Consider the following 13,222-nt stretch of genomic DNA (forward strand, 5'->3'; position numbering starts at 1 on the left):
GACTTTTTGGTGACGGATATTTGCTCTATATAGCTTGCCGAAAACTAGGCAATCCCCCACGATGCTTGAGTTCAGTCCCTCGCTCAAGGGAAAACATGCGAGGCAATCCTCTTTCCATCAGCATCGAATCGTGGTGGCAACACAGTAAATAACCCGTTGACGTCCCTAGGCTCGAAATCCAAACCTCTTGCAGCCTCCGTCAAAACATCCAAACCGTAATTCTCCTTGATCCAATGCGCAACCATGTCCATGCCCGCTACCGCACCGCTTCCCGTCCAGATATTTCCATCTACTATCCAGTTCTTGGCTTTGGTCCACTTGACAGCCGGATACCTCTGTTTTATCCAATTAAACTCAATCTTATTCACCGTCGCAGCCTTCCCGTCAAGCACCCCAGTCTGTGCAACGACAGCCGCACCTGTGCAGTTTGTGAATAAGAGCTTTCCGCCGGCGACATGGCGTCGAATGAACTCCTTGTAGCTCTCTGGGATATTGGAGCGAATGGGACTATCTCCTCCAATTAAGAGAATGTCGAGCTCGGGGGCATCGTTGATTGTAGTTGTCGGGACGAGAGTAACCCCAGCGGTGAGGGCCACCGGATCCAGAGTCTCGCCGATATGGTGAAACACAAACTCTGGTGCCTTGGCTATCGTTTTGGGACTCAGTGTCGTATACTGGGTGAGAGAGGTCAAGAGAGCCTTGCCGGCAGAGTTAAGTAGGTCGATGGGGCCAATAACGTCGACGGCTTGGTAGTTGAAGACGAGGGCGCCGACGTGGATAGGGGCCATTCTGGATGAATAAAGGAACTCGGTGATGTCTCGAGATTCTTAGTATCAGATAGTATCAAGAATGATGGCTTGATTGCGATGATGATGGCTGTCTTGTTGCGTCGTGGTCTGGTTATATAGCTGCGGTTAGGGCACGGAGCGGGATCCAAGCTGGCTCCGTCCTCCGTCCTCTACCCACAGGATGCGAGTATGACAGGGCAGGACACGGACAGCGGACCAGTCCCACTACCGTCATCGCGATGAGTGGTATGAAGTAATGAACAAACTTTTCTCATATAGACTTGGGTGTGTTGGGCGTGATGAAACATTGGGAATCCATCATGAAAGAATAAACTATATTCATAGCTCGATACAGACCTTGGCAAGAACTTACTATTCAACTCTCGCGCTGATGTACGTCATGGGCATACGTACCTCAGGGCTAATTAGATTTCACTGTAGTGCTCCTGACAGTACTCAGAATGTTGTGTTAACATTCTCGCTAAGACATTGAACTACGGTGTATTAGGGGGTTGAGGTGTCTGATTGGGTTAGTAGATAAGATGAATGCTGTGAAGACACTGGACGCCACCTCAAATGATGGGTGACTTAGAAGCAGTGCTGAGAGTATGGAGGCCAACAAGGAGAGAGGGACACACAAAGTCAACAGGGCAAGGCGACCTTGAATGTTTCAACAAAGGAGAGAGGACTCTATGTGCCCGCCAATGCATGGAACATTAAAGATGGCACTGAGAAGTTCTGGCCGAGTTGCAGGACAATACCTGTCAATTAATAATGATATTGCTATTGGTGTCTTACACTAGTAGCTCCTCGGTAGCCCCAGCACCTTCTCACTCACGTAGTTCAGGATCATCTCACGACTGACCGGCGCGATCCTGGGAACTAGGCACTCTCTCAGCCATCGCTCAACGTCGTACTCCATTGCATAGCCCATGCCTCCATGCGTTAAGACCGCCCTCTCACACGCCGTAAAGGCTGCCTCCGCAGCAAGGTATTTTGCGCTGTTCGCCGCCACTCCAACACTATGCGCGGGGATGGACTCATCTGTCCGCGAGGCATCATACAACCTGGCCGCGTGGTATGTGGCCAGCTTTGCCGCCTCGAGTTTCATGTAGACATCAGCAAGCGGATGCGCGATGGCCTGGTTTTTGCCGATGGCGCGGCCAAACACATGCCGGGTGTTCGCGTACTCCGCCGCTCGTTCGAGAGCGACATACCCCAATCCAAGAGCTTCGCCGGCGAGAAGACATCGCTCGGCATTCATACCGTGTAGGATCATCCGGAAACCCTCGTTTTCGCGGCCGATGAGCGTCGAAGCAGGGACTTGGTACTTGTCAAAGAAGACCTCGTTCGCATCCACAGCACGACCGCCCATTTTCTTGATCTTCTTCAGCTCCAGTCCGGGCTCGTTCTTGTCAATGTCGATGCAGAACATGCTCAACCCCTGCGTCGGCTTGGAAACCTCTTCTCTTGGTTTTGTCCGCGCCAGCAGGATCATCTTCCTCGCTACCTGTGCGCATGTGATCCAGATCTTCTGGCCGGTGATGGAGTAGTGCGTCCCGGTGCTGTTGAGCTCGGCCCGCGTCTGTAATGCCAGTGTCTCAAGCCCGGTATTTGGCTCAGTAACACCAAAACACGTTCGCCATTTGCCATTGATAATGTTCGGGATCGTCTCGGTGAGCTGTTGTTCGTTGCCGAATTTCGCGAGCGGTTGCGTTGCGTACACGTTTGCGTGGATGGACTGCGCACCGGCCATTCCAGCGCCGGACTGCGTGATTGTCTGCATCATAATCGTCGCTTCAGAGATGCCTTTTTCTGAGTCAGTCTTGGTCTCGCAATAGGTATATGTTGCTGGTGTTTTACGCGCGTCATACCGAGTCCCGCGCCCCCGTGCTCCTCTGGCAGGGCGATTCCCAACCACCCAGCCTTTGCAAGCGCCGCGTGAAATTCTTTCGGGTCGCGCTCGAGCTGGTCGCATTCCTGCCAGTAGGTATTTGGAAAGCCGGCGCAGATGCCTGAGATGGCGTCGCGGACCATCAGTTGGTTCTCAGAGAAGCCCGTCAGGTCCATGAGGGGCCGACGGGCGGAGGACGAGAAGAGGCGCCTGTTGCAGACATGCGAGAGCCTCGATAACCGTAACATTGCGTCTGTCTCCTTCTATAAAGAATTACTTGTCACATTCTGCAGCAAAGCTAGGTAGGAGATGTCTTTAAAAGTCCCCGCACTGAAACTAAGTAACCGAGCATAAAGCCGAGCATATAGCCGAGCGCCACCAGAATATTCGTGGAGAAGCCATCTCACTCTTCCTCTTCGGCATCTCAAGTTTGTAATGGATTCTGCTAAAATGCCCCTTCGACGAGCAAAGCAAGCCTGTATCCACTGTCATGGTCGTCGCATCCGCTGCAATGTCCTGCAGCAGCGCCCGTGCTCCAACTGCGTGGCGCAGGATGTCCCTTGCGAAGTTGGAGTCTCGCGGCGGGGGAAGTACTCACCCATTGACCTTATAATGATTGATAATCACAAGTTAATAGAGTATTAGATATCCCCGCAAGAAGACGTTCAAGTCAGGGCACGTCACGCAGATTGGACGAGCCGTCCGAGCCTCCGAACCCTCATCCTCAGCCAGCCCAACAACCTCATCCACGCTCCACGCAGCCAAACCACGAATCCACGACTCAACCGTCTTCCTGGGCGAGTCCAGCCCTCTGACGTCTGTCATGGATCCTACCCAACCACCAAGGCTGCACTACCCCCTCCCTGACCGTCTCGCACCCACCAGTACGCGCGACGAGGCCGTCCGTCTGCACCAAGTCCAGCAAGCCGCACAGCTTGAGTCCAACGGTGCCCTCTCCTTTCCACCAGAGGCCACCGTCGATGCGCTCTTACAAGCCTACTTTCGCTGGTTCCATCCTTGCTTCCCCATCGTTGACCGTGCGGCGATCTGCCGTGCCAGGACACAGCCAGGTCCAGGTGCAGGTCTCAGCAATATCCCCCCTCTGCTCCTCCAATCTATGCTCTTCATTGGCGTAAGCCTCTGCGACGACGAGACCTTTGCAAAGACGGAATTTCCCGTCCGTTACCGCGCCAAGTTCCTTTTCTACTCCCGCGCCAAGGCAATCTACGAAGCTGATGCGGAAGCAAGTCCTATTGTCAAGCTGCAGGCGCTCTTCATGTTGAGCTTCTGGCGAGGAGGGCCGAGTGAGGAGCGCGATGTGAGGTACTGGTTGGGCATTGCCATCAGTCTCGCGCAGAAAAGGGGGATGCACATGATGTACAGCTTGACCTTTTTTTTATGTTGCTACTGTAATGCCAGGCTGATGGGCTGTCCAGGTCCCAATTCTCGGCTCCATCGAAGGAGAAGAAGTTATGGAAACGAATCTGGTGGGCTTTATATGTTTGTTAATATCCGTCTACCAGGCTTTTCGAGCATCGCTGATGGTTAACGGCAGACGCGCGACCAACAGAGCGCCGCAGCACTGGGCTTGCCCCCCCGGATCCGCGATGAAGACGGCGATGTGGCCATGCTAGAGCCCGATGATGTGGTGGAAGGGGAGACAGCGGAGGGCGATATCTTCGGGCGCCAAACGCCACAAGATCTTGTTTACCCCGTTGAAATGGCCAAACTGGCTCGGCTTCGTATGGCTCTACCCTTCTATGTTCTTTTGGTGTTGCGCTGCTGATGTCCATTGCTTGCAGTCCGGATGATCGTCTCAACGCAGTATCTCCACCACCAACGACCAGATCTCGCGACGAGGAATGCCCTCAACGAGCAGCTGTACCTGTGGAATTGCCAGCTGCCTGTCGAGCTTCGACTGGACAATGTGTCGCCGGACTCGCTGTTCCTGACGGGGCTTTTGCATATGACATATCAGTGAGTCACCTGGCGCCCCTCTTTTTCTATACATCCCAGCCGCTGACATCGTTACTGTCTTATAGAAATCTATATATTCTCCTCCACCGTCGCACCTTTCTGGATCCAACCCCCTTGGACAACGGCCAATCTGCCCTCGATGCCGCAACGAAGAGCACAAGGATCCTGGAAGATTTGCTATCGCATCATCTAGTCCAGCATGCACCGCCGCATTTGTATTTAATTCCATCCTCTCCCATCTGATTAGACACAAGCTAACAGTGACGGCTGGTTAAGGATAACCCATGCTTTCTCAACCCTCTGCATCCACACAATCCATCACCGACGGAACTGCGGAACGATGCGAACTCTCGCCGAACACCGCGCGCGGCTCTGTCTGCTCAGTCTTGAAGAGCTGCAGAAGTCCTGGGATCTAGAGAACTGGGTTTTGCATCTGTTCTTTCGCGGGCTGGACGATCGCACTGCTGAGAGTCTGCGGCGAACAAGAGAGAACCAGGTTGAGGGAGAGAGTGTAGAGGGCAACGATGTAGACTCAGCGACTACTATGTCGACTGTTACGGGGTCTAGTAGCCATGTCTCTGGTCCTGGAACTGGTACTAGCACTGGCACTGGCACTGGAGACATGCTCATGCCAATGCCCGCACCGCAAGACGACTGGTACGGTTGGGTACCGTTTGAGGATGAAGCGGACGCACTTAACCTGCAAAACCTGGAGTTTCTGTATCGTTTCCTATAGTGAGCTGTCTGTATATTTCATACTTGGCGTTGTGTAGAGGCTCTTGCCTGTTTCACCTATAGTGATCTCCGCATTCGAGTCAGTCGGGATGAGCCACCTCGGTCTGTCGGATATACAATCACCAAAAAAGCGTAAAGTGATAAGTATCCGTCGACTCCTGCATCGGCAGGGACTGAATTCATTGGTTCTTGCAAGAGGTTACAACGTTTCTAGACAGTCGCCGTGCGAGCTCAGAGCCATAATGTCCGAGTCGTACGCTACCCTACTTCCTATCCATGATAGTCTATCTGACGCCCTATTCTAGCCACCAAGAAACCCTTACGCACATTCTCTCTTCAAAGCCCATCACAGCCTTAGCCGCAGCAACCCTATTCAACTTCCTCCCGCCCCTGCCTGCCACCGGTCTGCTCTTCTCATGGCTCGGCACCTGAGCCTTAACAGACCACCACGGCATCGCAGCCCTGAAAACAGCCCACTGGGTAGGCAAAGACTTTCACTCGACTGAAGACGTCGATCCTATTAGCTCTCTCGACGCATCTCTCCCCTACCCTGAAACCAAGAAAGGGCAAGGATGAGTGGTGAATGGCTTCATGGGCAAAGCGCGGATCCGCGAGGTCAAATATAACAATGTTGTTTCGGCAGCGATGGTCTACAACGATGGACCGATCATTGATTACTTCAGAGCAATCGATGACCGGACTGTCATGGGAGTAATGAATGCGGCGGGTGCGGTGGAGGGTCATCCGTTGTATTTTGTGCTGGAGAGGTTAGGCGATGGCCCCAGGCCGAAGGGGGCTGCAGACGGGAAGCTTTGATTGACCGGAATATGCCTCCAAATCAGATAAAAGGGTTAATTTAGTGAATATACTGGATAACATGAAGCCTGTAATCCCATGCATTGCGTCTGCCTGAACGGTGGTATAAATTGTACGTTCTGTGTAAGCAGGATAATCTTCAGATCCCTGCAAGCACAAGATTCGTCTCGAGCGGATACGGCTCACTCACCTTATGCGCTGCAAGAGCTGGAACTCGTCGAGAAATAGAGGCCAGCGACGACAGCAGCAGTAGCCGAAGCAGCCCCAATGCAAGGCCAGTGGTACAGCATTGACTCCAGTGGGAGTCATCGCGAGAGAGACAGAAGATTAGCAATCGGAGGGAACAAAGTGAGCCTCGTGAAGATTGCTCTACCAGTATTACCCAGCTGCAGTGGTCAATAGCTCACCCCCAGAATGGTGTGATCTAACGCTGCCACATCCAAGGAGCGTGCTTCCTTCCTCCGATTATCTGTCTGGCTTGTGAGGCGGGTGCTTCGGGCCGGTTGATAGAAGGGTGGGACTTCATGGGCTGAGGTGAACCCTCTTTGGGCAGCCTGGGATTATAGGATTCGCTGCGTCTGTGCCTGGGCTGTTTCTATGAATCCCCTTATACTGATGCTGTGATTGGAGTTAAACCCTGTGACAAGGATCGAGCCGTCAATTTCTTCGCTAATATATGGAACTACGCTTTACTTCATTGGTTGTTACGTATGTGAATCCAATGCAACCCGGAGGCATTCCAGAGGCAGGGACACTCGTCAGCGGAGTGAAGAGTCAATATAATTATTCTCGATCTGATGCACCGTCTATGACATGACAACGACATCCTCAAGCGCTGTCCATCCCTCTGTTGTGACACGGAAAGCTTGTCTCGGCTGACCTCTCCTCCGCCCAATGCTGAGCACCACTACCTCCCGACCATCGAGACGAAACAAAAACCCCTGAAGAGTTATCAGTTTATTCGTTCTATACTATGAAATAGAGGCGTTACCTTTTGAAGAAACCCGAGAGGAAACCAAATCTCCGGGTGCTCTAGTTCAGTCAGGACAGATAGAGGTGGAAACCGGATGCATCCGGCAGGCAACTGTGCACAGTCCTCTAATTCAGACAGAAGAAGCTCATTAAATTTTGCCTGAAGGTACGTTTGGGTTCTGACAGGAACCACATGCCGGACCACGGGTGCGAGGATGCCATATATATCGTCGTATCCGAGTACATGGGCGATCTCTGCCGGTGTGAGATCCGCATACTGGAACTCGCCCCAGGTTTGACCTGTTGGAAGTGTCCCTGGATAGTAGAGTTAGCGCCCTGAGAGTCCTGGCAAAGAGGGGGAGGAGATGGTACGGAAGGCCCCATGCTCAAGTAGCTGCGAGATGACCGTCACCGGGGCCCGCATGTACGCTGCTTGGTGCAGCGGGGTCCAGAGAGACAGCTTGTCGTAATTCTGGGTTTGGCCTGCAGATGACGGATTAGTTGGCTTAGATCTTGGAGGACTTGGTTGCCTTTGTAGGTAGAGTAACATACGTAGCCGGACGGCATTCGCCCATGGCTCCTGAAAAAGCATTTTCGCCTTCTCAAGTGTGTCTAATACAGACGCCCAGTCACCAACATACGCCGCATTAGCTAGTTGGTCCCGTTTCTGCAGATACTCAGGGGGGTAGGACTCTCTCAGCAGAACGCCTGGCCACAAAGTGGGCGGCTGCTTTGGCCGGGGTGACACGATCTCGGGCCACCCAGCCCTTGGTCTTGTATCCTGGACGAACTCTTCATACTCGGGCGGATCCTCATTCACCCGGTCAACCGGCTGAGTGGTTTCTCCGTAGGGACTAGTGTCAGATGCACTGCTGATCCTCGTGCGCTCGTCGACCTTGGTCCTCAGTGCATGGACTTCGCCCTCAGTAACGACACTTGATTGCCTGACGGGCTCTCAGCAAACACAATGGGCTAAAGCTATACGAGAAGTGGTATGAGGACCCACGCAGCAATGAACGTCAGGACTAGCCCGAGATCTCTCTCTCTATCTTCTAGTTTCTTCACCAGCGCCGCAACGTCTGATCTGTAGAATAGCCAGTTGACTCTCATCATGAGATCGCTGCGCTTCCCCGAATCCGCCACTTTATGCACAAGCTCAAGGACTTCATTCGCGGTCTGCCGGTATGAACTCTCGTTGAACGAGATGGCCGCAGTTCTCTCCATGGGGTCCGACAGTCGGTAGGTGAGCGAGCGGAAGAGTTCGAGGTTCAGACGGATGCGCTCGGCACGAGTGAACAGTTCCACGAGAGCAGCGCGTGCACCTTTCATGGTCTCAATGACTTGTTTCGTGGTGGAGACAATCTCCAGGAACATGCTGGCCAGCGCTGCCGCTGCTTGGGCGAAAGCTGCGGCTTCCATGCTAGCGATTAGTTCCCCTGAGGCGGGGGGGAGGGAAGAATGGTTACTCTGAGTTTAGATGCAGTTATCAAAAATCTGACTGTCTCTTGCAGCCCAGCTTCTGATTAAGAAGCATTAGCGACGGTCTCGACCCCGCGGCAACCGAGGGAGTCTTATTGCAGGTATTATTGGCAGGGGTCTTGCATTGGCATATCTTCCTCCTAGCCGTGGCTGCACCCTCGTACACCGCCTTGCGTTGTACGTGGTCTTCAGTCAAACGTAAATTTCAGTCATACGAACAATTTATTTTATATTCCTACAGCACCACCAACCACTTGCCCGAGTCTCCTAAAACTAAGGAGGATCGAATCCTACATGCCTGTGAAGTAGCTAAACGCATCAAAAAACCAAATATCTCTGCGTTGGTGCGTCAGTATGGTGTCTCTCAATCACTGCTTCGAGCTCGACTTGAAGGCTGACCAGCTTTGTCAGCTCGAAAGGCCACTCACAAAACACTTTATGATACTTAGGAGGAGGCCATTATACAGTGGATCTATCAAATTGATGATTACGGCATTTCATCTACCCCAAAGATGATTGAGGGTTGTGCAAATCAAATTTTGCTTCGCAATACCCCTGAAGGCGAATATGCTACGCGTGTGGGTAATGCACGGGTATATTACTTTATATCACGTCTTCCAAAGCCACACCAGCTCATTAAACAGAAGCCAATTGATAAAAAACGGCTTGATTCAGTTGACATTGGATTACAAACTACCTGGTTTGATCGGCTTGAGATTGCAATGTGAGATATACCTTTATATAATATCTACAACTTTGATGAAACAGGTTTCCAACTTGGCCAAGGCAGACCTTGAAAGGTTGTTACGCGCTATCCAGAACGAGCAGCTCGAGGCAATCCAAGTCATGAAGGACGTGAATCAGTCACAGTAATTGAGTGTATTTGCGCGGATGGCAGTGCTATACCACCCTACTTCATTTTTGGCGGCAAATACCATCTTCAGAAGTGGTACGAATCTACAAAGATTCCATCACAGTGGAAGATCAACGCTTTCTGAAACAGGCTATACAAATGATCATATTGCCTTTCAGTGGCTTCAGCATTTTAATACATCTACAAAAAGCAAGGTTCAACAAGGCCAACATTGGCTACTTCTCTTTGACTGCCATGGCTCACATCTTACATATGAATTTATTGCATATTGTCATGATAATCAAATCATTCCTTTCTGCTTTATCCCAAAGACAACCTATTTTATTCAGCCCCTTGATGGTCAAGTTTTTCAGTCATACAAATTCCACTATAAAACCAACAACAACCACATCGCGGAGTGGGGTGGCTCTACAACAGATAAAGCTGACTTCCTTGAACAAGTCCCAAAGGCACGTGAAGATGCATTTACCAAAAAGACAATCCGTGATTTATTTGCTAAATGAGGCATCTTCCCTTTACGTCCCCAGATTATCCTTTATAAACTTGAGGCAGAACGTGAACCAGCTCCAGAGCTTCAGATATTTGATACTAATACACCACCACCACCATCAAGTTCAACAAATTCACCACCTCAAACCATTCGTACGCTTAGACGAAGCATTGACAAGGCTCAAGATTTTATTCAGGAAAGCCCAAATCTTGACAAAAGCTTTATACGTCGGCTTGATCGGGTGTTCCACAGTTCAATTCAAACAGCCGAGCTTGCCGCGCAACTTAAGTCTGATTATCACACTCATCTTTTGCCGGCAACCAAAAAAAAGAATACTAGTCGAAGACCATCCCTAAAATATTTGGAGAAGTCACAGTCAAGCATACCAACGTCATATTGCTGTTGATAAAGAACGAGAGGCAAAGCGGGTTGAGAATCGAGCTCGGAAGGAGCAAGTCCCTTTAGGGGCTGAGCCCCTACACAGGAGCCCTAACGAGCCAGACTTGCCCCTAAGTGAAAGCGCAGGGCATATTTACCACGGCAGGATATTACTGTTTTGGATGAACCAGTTATTTTCTATAAAAAGAGGTAGAAATTCAAAATTGTTCGTATGACTGAAATTTACGTTTGACTGAAGACCACGTACAACGTAAGGCGGTGTACGTGGGTGCAGCCACGGCTACACCTGTAACAAGCACTGCCACCCTTGAACGGCATTTGTTTACATGAGATCTCAATCCTAGTGCTTAGTGAATCTGAATTCATAGGGAAATAGTTTTCGAAAAGGCCGCGGGCGTCTTGTTCCGTGACATGTCTTTTGATTGCACTTGTCAAAAGCTCGTCGAACAAAATATTACGTGATTACTAGGCCACGACGGGTGGTCACAACAATCGAAGCCAAAATCAAGACGTGCTTGGAAACTATAAACCCATGCCTAGGGCAATAATAGCCCTGTACATGCTGGACAGGGTGTTAGAACGTTCTCCTAGGGCGGGTAGGTCCCCTGCAAATAAAGTCCAAGTTTGCTCTCTAGGCTGTCCGGTATTGCCTTGTATTGCCTTTACGACAGACCGTTATCTTATACGGACCATCATCTATTCTGACTTCGTATGTCGGCAGTCTAATTAAGTAGTTGTTCAGTCCGAGTCTCTAAGGTAGGGCTTATTGCTGGTCAGAGCGGACGCTGTGGTTATGGACCACGCTACACAGTTCGAAGCAAATATGATCTCCCTAGCCTATGTGATATTAAAAGGTCTACCTCTAGTCGACCAAACCCTCCAAGCCCTATGCGCAGGTCTAGCCTCTTCTAGCGTCTATTTCCAAAGCTTAGGGAGAAGATTTGATAAAGCTCGTGCATTGCCAATTCTTTGTAGTGCAGGGGTTAGGTAGCCCAGCCGATACCCCCGTAGTGAAGATCCTGATATGTACATAAGTACGGAGTGAAGCGCACACCTCCGCTCTGCACTATGTACAAGACCACCTTTATCTGTCAAAGGCCCAGTCCCTGAAGGACGATCTTATTGCATCGATTCAAGACATCCAGTACCTCCTCCCTTCCGTGCCAGGCCTCATTGTATGCTGCACTAAGGGTCAGTCTCCCTTTCCACGTACCCAAGAACAGTCCGAGTCCCGTGCCTAGCTCCTCCCCGGTCACCCATGGATTTTCCACACTAAAGCTTCCGTACTGGTGCCGGATGACCTTGTCCAGCACACCCATACTGGAAATAGAGGCAGAAGGGGTCTCATTGCGCGGTGGGATCGCAGGCGGTTCGCTTTCCGGGTATGGGAGTATTGACATTGCCCAGTAGGCCGGCACAAGCTTGATGTGCTCTTCGTTATTTCGGATCTCCAGGTAGTAGTCGCGGACGTGCTCCGCGATGGGAAGGAAGATATCCTCGATCTTCGGAGTTGTGCTGGGGGCCCCTAATGCAGGGCCAGTGAGGTCGATGGCGAGACATCTCCCAGACACGGAGTGGTACACTGACGCCGGATGTGCGGATGTGCTGTAGGGATCCTTGCAGTGATGACGCTCGTTGATCAGGCAGTAACTGATATACCGCAGCGTACGCTCTGTCTCTTTGCGTTCTTGAAGGGCCCCAACCGTCAGGGCCCCAACCGTCAGCGCAATGGAAGCATGGTAGGCGTGCGTAATGCTCAGCCCAAGCGTGCGACACTTGGTCAACAGTCTCGCTGTATTGCTTTCAGATAATGTGATTGCAACACGTTGATGCTTCCCGGGGAGGGCAATGTGCCGCTGGAATGGCGGGCTTGCTATTTCAACCTCTCCCTTGACCCCAGAATTGTACTCGAGAATCTCGCGCAAGACTTCTTCATGCTCGGGCGAGAGGACATCCGGTATCTCGGCGGCCCTACGCAGCGGCGGGCTGAGGTTCAACCACTCGTCCCCAAATTGCGGCAACTCGTAGCTGACCTGCCCGTACGCCTCGGCGGCCAGAGTAAAGAGGTTGTGGAAGAGCAGCAAAGTCCCTACCCCATCAATCACGTCGTGATGCGCGCGGAGGACCAGATCAGCGCGGAAGACCCGGTCGTCTGTGGCTGGAGCCCTGATGAGAAACAGCGTTGGCAGCGCGGGCACCGGGGGGTCGGCGTTGCACCAATCCAGCCCGGACATCCTCTCTGACACAACCTGAAAGGTCTCATCTACCCACTGGTGTTGCGATGCATCGTCTATAATGGTCTCGTAGACCTTCTTGTACCTTCGCTGGGCCGGGTCATACAGCACCCTGGAAGCAATGGTAGGATGGTTGTATCGAAGACGGATCCAGGCACTCTTCAGCGCTTCCTCGGCCCTTTTCTCAACTTTCTGCAACGCAGTGCCTGGCTGGACCGGGACTGAGAAAGAGATAAACCCGGTCATAGCAAAGAAGACCCTGCCTGTTCTTTCATAGGCCTTTGCCAGCGATGCATAAAACTCCTCCACCTCATCGATATCCCGCTCCCAGAGTCCAGGCTGGGTAAGCTTCCATTCTAAGCGGTCATCTGCCGAGACTGCCATTGTGAGTGTCGTCTGTAATCCTGTGCTGAAATCTGAAGAAGGGGTAGTTGTGCTATAGCGTTGTTGATCAGGTTGCGAGATCTGCAGTTGTCAATGTACGTACTGTACTAATGAGACACACTGGAGAAACGTCCAAGGAGTCTCGGCCGGCTCCCCACCAAAGGGCCCAGCAAGGCGTTA

The 13,222-nt window shown here is 51.6% G+C and overlaps 5 protein-coding genes across 5 annotated transcripts, besides 1 other annotated feature; 1 reads left to right on the top strand and 4 right to left on the bottom strand.

Annotated features, from left to right (window-relative positions):
- Positions 1 to 13,222: part of a sequence feature (contig 1.112 1..353724(1)) that runs on past both edges of the window.
- ANIA_06760 (DJ-1/PfpI family protein) lies at positions 84 to 788 on the bottom strand (the record flags this gene model as incomplete). Its single annotated transcript, XM_659272.1, has 1 exon — positions 84 to 788. One exon carries the CDS (start codon positions 786 to 788, stop codon positions 84 to 86), a length of 705 nt encoding a protein of 234 aa, XP_664364.1.
- On the bottom strand, positions 1,505 to 2,959 carry ANIA_06761 (acyl-CoA dehydrogenase family protein; the record flags this gene model as incomplete). The annotated part of the gene is made up of 3 exons (XM_659273.2): positions 2,663 to 2,959; positions 1,627 to 2,597; positions 1,505 to 1,549 (listed from the first exon to the last, which is right to left on the bottom strand). Exons 1-3 carry the CDS (start codon positions 2,928 to 2,930, stop codon positions 1,505 to 1,507), a joined length of 1,284 nt encoding a protein of 427 aa, XP_664365.2. The 5' UTR covers positions 2,931 to 2,959.
- Positions 3,133 to 5,395, top strand: ANIA_06762 (Zn(II)2Cys6 transcription factor; the record flags this gene model as incomplete). The annotated part of the gene is made up of 6 exons (XM_659274.1): positions 3,133 to 3,272; positions 3,328 to 4,000; positions 4,119 to 4,169; positions 4,238 to 4,424; positions 4,485 to 4,659; positions 4,921 to 5,395. The coding sequence occupies 6 exons, from the start codon at positions 3,133 to 3,135 to the stop codon at positions 5,393 to 5,395; spliced, it is 1,701 nt and encodes a 566-aa protein (XP_664366.1).
- ANIA_06763 (uncharacterized protein) lies at positions 7,017 to 8,601 on the bottom strand (the record flags this gene model as incomplete). Its single annotated transcript, XM_659275.1, has 4 exons — positions 7,017 to 7,151; positions 7,202 to 7,497; positions 7,735 to 8,126; positions 8,189 to 8,601. 4 exons carry the CDS (start codon positions 8,599 to 8,601, stop codon positions 7,017 to 7,019), a joined length of 1,236 nt encoding a protein of 411 aa, XP_664367.1.
- ANIA_06764 (uncharacterized protein) lies at positions 11,516 to 13,042 on the bottom strand (the record flags this gene model as incomplete). Its single annotated transcript, XM_659276.1, has 2 exons — positions 11,516 to 11,604; positions 11,638 to 13,042. 2 exons carry the CDS (start codon positions 13,040 to 13,042, stop codon positions 11,516 to 11,518), a joined length of 1,494 nt encoding a protein of 497 aa, XP_664368.1.

Source organism: Aspergillus nidulans, chromosome I, assembly GCF_000011425.1.
Source record: "Aspergillus nidulans FGSC A4 chromosome I".
Taxonomy (NCBI): domain Eukaryota; kingdom Fungi; phylum Ascomycota; class Eurotiomycetes; order Eurotiales; family Aspergillaceae; genus Aspergillus; species Aspergillus nidulans.